The sequence below is a fragment of the Salmo salar genome, chromosome 20, assembly GCF_965601325.2.
Source record: "Salmo salar chromosome 20, fSalSal1, whole genome shotgun sequence".
Classification (NCBI taxonomy): Eukaryota; Metazoa; Chordata; class Actinopteri; order Salmoniformes; family Salmonidae; genus Salmo; species Salmo salar.
In genome coordinates this window covers 70,287,915-70,296,070 of record NC_138310.1, presented here as the reverse complement: position 1 = coordinate 70,296,070, position 8,156 = coordinate 70,287,915, and the positions used below count along the sequence as shown (strand labels likewise).

Below are 8,156 nucleotides of genomic sequence, written 5' to 3'. Positions count from 1 at the left end.
TGCATTACCATTAAATTAATACCATTCCCAGTACCTTAGCACTGGCAGCATCTCTTAACAATTCTATATTATTAAACCCGTCGGTCTACTGTCTCTTTCTCTCTCTCCCTCGTGCAGATGTATCTATTTCCAGAAATACTAATACTTTTTCACGAATAACATAAACAACGTATTTACAGTTCTACAACTAGGAGCAACATGATGTTTTCATTGTAATGCTAGTGCTACATTGTGCCTGTTAACAAGACTGTTAGCGTTCACAGTAATTATCAGTTTGTAATCGATTGAAAACGGGTGTAGTCGATTTGTCAATTGATGTTACAATCAAAGGTAATGAAGTAAACACAGCCATTGTCATACGGAGGTAATTTACACGAGGGTAGTATTACATTATGTATGGTAACGGTACAAACTTTCCATGGTTCTGAATTCAGTTGTTCCAGTTGCTGTCGCTAGGAGCTGTCCGCGGTGCTGAAACGACCGTGGTGCGCTGACTTGAAGAAAGAGAAAGGCATACCCAACGATCTATCTATCGATGTAGCGAACGTTGAAATTGAACAGTCTCTGTCTATCAGCTGATAACCACATGAGAACATAGCTCTCAGTGGAGCGCCCGTGCTGCGCAGTATGCGATCCCGAGGTCTCACAGCAAGTGGCTTTTGCGGTGTACGAGCAGTCTCTATTTCATTTTAAGGAAAAGTGTTGATCCCAAGGACATTCCTTTCTATTAGCAGAGGACCAATACTGAAAGCAAGCATGAGTGCGGCACGAGATTACATAGTCGTTCTGATGGTTCTCTTTGCAATGATGACTGACATAGGCGCTAAAGGTAAGATGCTCAATAATATAACGGAAGGCTATTTGGTTGCTTACGCACATGTATATTGCAATGCAATTCTGTTCCCGACCCGCCTGTGTTATGGTGCCACTGTATCCAATTTTTGTTGGTAGGTTATCTGGGAAAGTACAGATGGAGATGTGTTTGTGGGAGGTCAGTCGGCTATCAGCCGTGTTTCCTCCTTTAATGAGGTTTAAATGGTCCCCTCCACCGTTATGGCAATTATTCTCGAATCATTCATGTTGAGGAGAGGATAAAACGTATATACATATCGTCCTGTTAAAGGCAGATGTTGTAGCATATTACTTTCTATAGTATTAGGATATTTTATAGTGTTGGGTCATACAGTAGCCTATTTATTGCCTGCAATGAAGAATTCACAACAAGCCTTACTAATTGCAATCGGCTATAAGGTTAGTTAAATACACTAATTTCCTTAAAAAAGTTATACATTGACTAGTGATTGTAATTTAGCAAGTTCCAAATCCAAACTTTAAATAATTGTAAGTATTGTAATAACTGTTAAACAAACTTAGACTAATTAAGTGTGGTAAACGTATCTTAATTAGTCTCAAATATCATCCCTTTGAAGTGTATTTCAATCGGTAATTATTATTACCTACATGGATGGAAAATATAATTAATTCTTGCTTCACAGCGGGCCAATCATTTTGAATAATTCATGATTAATGTGTCAACTTCTATTTCATATTTTAAAAAATCTGTTCAAAGGAGATCTAATCATGAAATAATATGTATTAGTTCTAAGATTTTTTATTTATTTTACCTTTATTTAACTAGGCAGGTGAGTTAAGAACAAATTCCTATTTTCAATGACGGCCTAGGAACAGTGGGTTCCGGGGCAGAACGACACCTTTCGATTGCTAGTCCAACGCTCTAACCACTAGGCTACCCTGTCGCCCCATTGGAATGACATGCACTGATTTGCATTGGTTTTACAGCTGGCTGCACTATTCATGCTTTTGATTTGACGACATTAATTTATTAAAGTACTATCTTATCTTATTGACAATCCTCGAGCTGCGCACTGTACGGGTAGGGTGGTTGGGATAGTTTAAAGAGGAATAGATAAACCTATGAAGACAACCAGACAATATTTTCTCGGCCTGCATCTGATCATTCTACCCACATAAATATGTATTAAAAGGTTTGGTCTTGACTTGCACCCATGGTGTGCTTCACATGAGTCTCACATAAACATGCATGTCACACAACGTCGATCATGACGGACCCATCAGACGTTTCTGTCCAATCTGCTGAATTTGTTCTATTCTGTTTTGTTCCCATATTTTAGTGACCCTGTGCAGGGCTGGAAACTATTACATTTCCGTTCATGTCATATCAGAAATGATTGAAATTCAAATTAAAGAATTGTAAAATCCTCATTGAAAATAAATACTGTAGAATATTTTAAAAAAATTGGTCATTGAATTGAATTGACTTTTGAGATGTTTGATAGAATGGAACAGGAAATTAGCAAAGGAAAAAAAAGGGAGGGTATCTATGTTGCGGGATGAGATGTCAGACTTTGGAAGAATCATGCACATACAGTATTTACCTGATAAAGTAATACATCAACCTATTATAACCCCAATTTACACAGATTTTTAGATCCAGGTGTTTTACTAATAGGTATTCGATATTCCATAAAACTAATAGCTACTACAGCTTCTTCATGCCTGCAGCTGGGAAAACCTGGCTCCAGAGAGAATGTTGCATCATATTCTGCATTGATCCCAAGTTATCAGCCTGACCTTATGATCTCAGAGGTCCGTGGGCCTCCCTGTCCTTATCAGTCACCTTCTATTGAACCTCTGAAGCTGCACTTTACTGCAGAACAGAAGCACCTGTAAAAGCACTCTAGCTAATGTGAGGCTCCATCAGTCCAGATTGAGCACTGAGCGAGAGGTTCAGTGAGCTAAAAGCAGGAGCCCATATTAAATTGATAGCATTGTGCTGTGCTAAAAATGGGTGACAAATTGATGAGGAATGGGTGAGTATAGGTAAATATAGGTTGACTTTAGGTTGGTCAGTAATCCTCCATCTTTTTTTGTTGTTGTGTCAATGTCAATGAGTGTACAAAACATTAAGAACACCTGCACTTTCCATGACATAGACTGACCAGGTAAATCCAGGTGAAAGCTATGATCCCTTATTGATGTCACCTGTTAAATCCACTTCAACCAGTGTAGATGAAGGGGAGGAGACAGGTTAAAAAAGTATTTGTAAGCCTTGAGACAATTGAGACATGGATTGTGTATGTGTGCCATTCAGAAGGTGAATGGGGTATGGTAATAGGTGCCAGGCGCACTGGTTTGTGTTTGTCAAGAATTGCAACGCTGCTGGGTTTTTCATGCTCAACAGTTTCCCGTGTGTATCAAGAAGGGTCCACCACCCAAAGGACATCCAGCCAACTTGACATAACTGTGGGAAGCATTGGAGTCAACATGGGCCAGCATCCCTGTGGAATGCTTTCGACACCTTGTAGAGACCATGCTCCGATGAATTGAGGCAGTTCTGATGGCAAAAGGGGATGCAACTTAATATTAGGAAGGTGTTCATAATGTTTTGTACACTCAGTGTGTATACAATCTGTCCATAGATGTAATTTATCTCATAGGCTGCATTAATTGAGGGCGGGATGCATAAGCCTGCGTAGTTGTGTGTCAGGGGCTCTGATGTCAACATGCTGTTTCAAAGTACATTGTGTGTTTCTACTGGTTTTATGCTGTGTTTGTGAGAATCATAAGGGAAGTGGCCGTTTGTGTCTGCTCACAGCGAGAATGCACACCCCCTACTGCTCCTCTCTGATAATAATGAAAATTACAATACAATCAGAGCTATCATTGACACTGCAGAGTGCTGTGTCTGTATTGGCCGTTAGGGGGCGCATGAGGCCATTGATGCTGTCGCTTTTGAGCATCCCCTCTTGGTAATGGTCCTCGGGGTGGACTGTAATCATAATGGGGACAGGAGAGAATCAGTTCCCTCTCCCAGGAACATCCTATTCCTCTCTGCCCCTTATAATGTCCGTGTGAGACGGCTCCCTGTGCTAAGACACCTCCCACAACTCTCTGGCACCACCATGACGTATGAGTGGGGGGACAGTGGACTGGAAAGGGGAGTTTTGATCATGTCTGAGTTTTGGGGTCACGCTCCATGTTTATTTTCTCCAGATTGAGGCCCTGATTAAAAAAAACTTGCCTGGCACTGAACTGGAGGAATGGAAGGCTGGGGGTCTGGAGGGCTGTGGGTTTGGAGGACTGAAGGGCTGGAGGGCTGGGGGTCTGGAGGGCTGGGGGTCTGCAGGGCTGGGGGGCTGGAGGGCTGGGATCTGGGGGGCTGGGGATTTGGAGGTCTGGAGGGCTGGGGGTCTGGAGGACTGGATGTCTGGAGGGCTGGGGGTCTGCAGGGCTGGGGGGCTGGAGGGCTGGGGGTTTGGGGGTCTGGAGAGCTGGGGGTCTGGAGGACTGGATGTCTGGAGGGCTGGGGGTCTGGGGGTCTGGGGGTCTGCAGGGTTGGGGGTCTGGAGGTCTGAAGGGCTGGAGGGATGTGGGTCTGGAGGGCTAGGGACCTGGGGGACTGAAGGGCTGGAGGGTTTGGGGTCTGGAGGTCTGGAGGGCTGGAGGGTTGGGGGTCTGGAGGACTGGATGTCTGGAGGGCTGGGGGTCTGGAGGTCTGAAGGGCTGGAGGGATGGGGTCTGGAGGGCTGGAGGGCTGGAGGGCTGGGGGGCTAGGGGTCTAGTGGGCTGGAGGGCTGTGGGTCTGGAGGGCTGTGGGTCTGGAGGGCTGGGGGTCTGAAGGGTTGGAGGGCTGGAGGGCTGGGGGTCTGGAGGTCTGAAGGGCTGGAGGACTGGATGTCTGGAGGGCTGGGGGTCTGCAGGGCTGGGGGGCTGGAGGGCTGGGGTTTGGGGGTCTGGAGGGCTGGGGGTCTGGAGGGCTGGGGGTCTGGAGGACTGGATGTCTGGAGGGCTGGGGGTCTGGGGGTCTGCAGGGTTGGGGGTCTGGAGGTCTGAAGGGCTGGATGGATGTGGGTCTGGAGGGCTGGGGACCTGGGGGACTGAAGGGCTGGAGGGTTTGGGGTCTGGAGGTCTGGAGGGCTGGAGGGTTGGGGGTCTGGAGGACTGGATGTCTGGAGGGCTGGGGGTCTGGAGGTCTGAAGGGCTGGAGGGATGGGGTCTGGAGGGCTGGAGGGCTGGGGGGCTAGGGGTCTAGTGGGCTGGAGGGCTGTGGGTCTGGAGGGCTGTGGGTCTGGAGGGCTGGGGGTCTGAAGGGTTGGAGGGCTGGAGGGCTGGGGGTCTGGAGGTCTGAAGGGCTGGAGGGATGGGGGTCTGGAGGGCTGGGGACCTGGGGGAATGAAGGGCTGGAGGGCTGGGGGTCTGGATGCAATTCCCTGCATTGCCACCTCTGTCATCTACTGACACAGATCTGATGGGAGATCAGCATGGCTATTTGAGATAGAGAGAGAGAAAGAGAGGGGGGAGAGAGAGAGAGAGACACATACGGCTGGTGCAGGAAAGACTGGCAACAGCTAGAACAACATCAAACACATGTACACACACACATAGATGCACACCCTTGGAGTACACACACACACATGGAAACACACGCATGTACATAGAAATGAATCCTCCTGTTTTAACGTATTGAATCGATTAGATCTGAACATAGGAAGTATGCATGTAATGTAGTGAATTGAACAAAAGCTCCCGCCTGTATTCTCTGTTCTGTGTGAGCTCAGAGCACAGCTTTTCATTTTGCAATGATAAATCACCCCAGATACCCAGAAGTGGGAGGAAGGGTAGGTTTGAGAACGAGCATGTGTGTATGTGTGTGTGTGTGTGTATGTATGTGTGTGTAAAAGAAAGTAAATCAATGTTAGAGATTATACATTTTTCAGATTTGAAGTCATTGTCAATCACTCTGTATTGGAATATCAGAACAAGCTACATCAACCTGAAGCCAAGTCTGATGTCCGAGGCTTGGCACAGTGTCCAATTATGAAGCCCTCATTTTTGCTGTCTTTGATGTTTTAGTTTAGCTTTCCATGTCAGAACTCTGAGCTTGACCTGAATATGTCACAATCAGTAATCTCTTCTAATCGTAGTGGTTGTTTTTCTCCCTATAACACGCAAACACTTTATCTGTCTGTATGTGTGTATGCACGCAAACACACACACACTCATGCAAAAATAAATCACAATCGAGCTCTGCTCAGCTTTTTTAACTTCCTCCCCCCCTAATTACTGGCTATTAAAAATCAGTGTGAACTCACAATGTGAACTCTGGCCGCAAGTGTTGCAGAAGCCCCTTCTCAGCCATTCCACTGATATTCTCAGAATAAACTCACCATTATGGAGCCCCTGAGATAAGCGATAAACTTCCACCCAGCTTCCTTCCTTCCTCTCTCTCTCTCTCTCTCTCTCTCTCCCTCCCTCTCCCTCCTCGTTCCTCTCTCCTTTTCCCTGCCTCAGATAAAAAGCTATTTGCTCTGGGTGTCAATGATCTGATGGAATCAGCATTGCTTCATGGCGTAGGAAAGAAAAAGCTGGAAAGAGGGAACATCTCTTTTAATTAAACACCATAGATGCTCTCGAGATCTGATGAAAATGATATCATTTGGGAGAATTGAAAATGTTCAACACATTATGAGTGATTAACCTGTCCCAATGTGCTTCTTGCTGTGCCATCAGAGGCTATTCAGACCATGTATACCCTCCAAATTGCGGGGAGTTTCACTTTTGACACACTCAATTGGAAATGAGTGTTATTGTAAAGCAGCCGTTGGTTCCCGTCTCCCGGGGAAGGAAGAGGGCTCAGTCTGATAGAGCTTTAGACACGTCCCAGGCGGTGTGGTGAGGTAGTGAGAGGACGGTGGAACCAAACACTCTTTCTCTTCTCCTCCATCTTTTCCTCTCTGCATGATTTATACCCCAGCTGCTGTCAGTCAATGCAGGTTTTCTGAAGGCTGTGTTCATCTGGTTTACCATATCCCCATCTTTGAATGGAACATTATGTCCCGTTTGTGACAAAAGCCCTCGAGTTATACATCTGAGTAATTCTAAACTCTATCCATTTACACTCCATTACCGTGAATGCAGCCCCCTGTCATCTTCAAACATCATTTCTGCTCTGGTGTATTTCTACATGGCTTGTACCATCACAAAAAAGAAGCAAACCTCTTCCTTTGTTGTCCTGCCTCTCTGTTCCATACTGCACAGAACCACCCTGTGTTTCTCCAGTTCTTTCTCCTGTTCTACTTGAACACTCAGTACCGTGGGTCTGGTCTGAAAGCAGAGCTAAAGAACATTAACACTATTCATGTGTGAATGACTGGTGATATCACAGAGCAGTCTTTGGTTTCTCTCCCGGCTAGCTGGCTGCTGAGAGGCTTGGGGACATTTATTACACATCAATGGCCAATCAAGTCTGCACTCTGGCCCATGTCCTCATTCATTACTCTCCAGGCTGTCTCCATAATGTAAATAAATCCTGCCTCCCATTTGCATTGTGTTGCTTGGGCAAATGACCTGACACAGTCAGTAAGAGACATAACATCACGTGACACACAGTCAGTAAGAGACATAACATCACGTGACACACAGTCAGTAAGAGACATAACATCATGTGACACACAGTCAGTAAGAGACATAACATCATGTGACACACAGTCAGTAAGAGACATAACATCACGTGACACACAGTCAGTAAGAGACATAACATCATGTGACACACAGTCAGTAAGAGACATAACATCATGTGACACACAGTCAGTAAGAGACATAACATCACGTGAGACACAGTCAGTAAGAGACATAACATCACGTGACACACAGTCAGTAAGAGACATAACATCACGTGACACACAGTCAGTAAGAGACATAACATCATGTGACACACAGTCAGTAAGAGACATAACATCATGTGACACACAGTCAGTAAGAGACATAACATCATGTGACACACAGTCAGTAAGAGACATAACATCACGTGACACACAGTCAGTAAGAGACATAACATCATGTGACACACAGTCAGTAAGAGACATAACATCATGTGACACACAGTCAGTAAGAGACATAACATCACGTGACACACAGTCAGTAAGAGACATAACATCACGTGACACACAGTCAGTAAGAGACATAACATCACGTGACACACAGTCAGTAAGAGACATAACATCATGTGACACACAGTCAGTAAGAGACATAACATCATGTGACACACAGTCAGTAAGAGACATAACATCACGTGACACACAGTCAGTAAGAGACATAACATCACGTGACACACA

The 8,156-nt window shown here is 45.5% G+C and overlaps 1 protein-coding gene across 2 annotated transcripts in view; it reads left to right on the top strand.

Annotated features, from left to right (window-relative positions):
* Window positions 1-439: 439 nt before the first annotated feature.
* LOC106581239 (seizure protein 6 homolog) overlaps window positions 440-8,156 on the top strand; it is a 207,764-nt gene continuing 200,047 nt past the window's right edge. The window contains exon 1 of one of the 2 annotated variants that reach the window (XM_082966698.1): window positions 440-829. In XM_082966698.1, the coding sequence (XP_082822824.1) occupies window positions 757-829 (73 nt within the window). In that variant the 5' untranslated portion in view covers window positions 440-756. The remainder of the gene's footprint in view (window positions 830-8,156) is intronic. The other variant, XM_082966697.1, reaches the window with a different exon arrangement.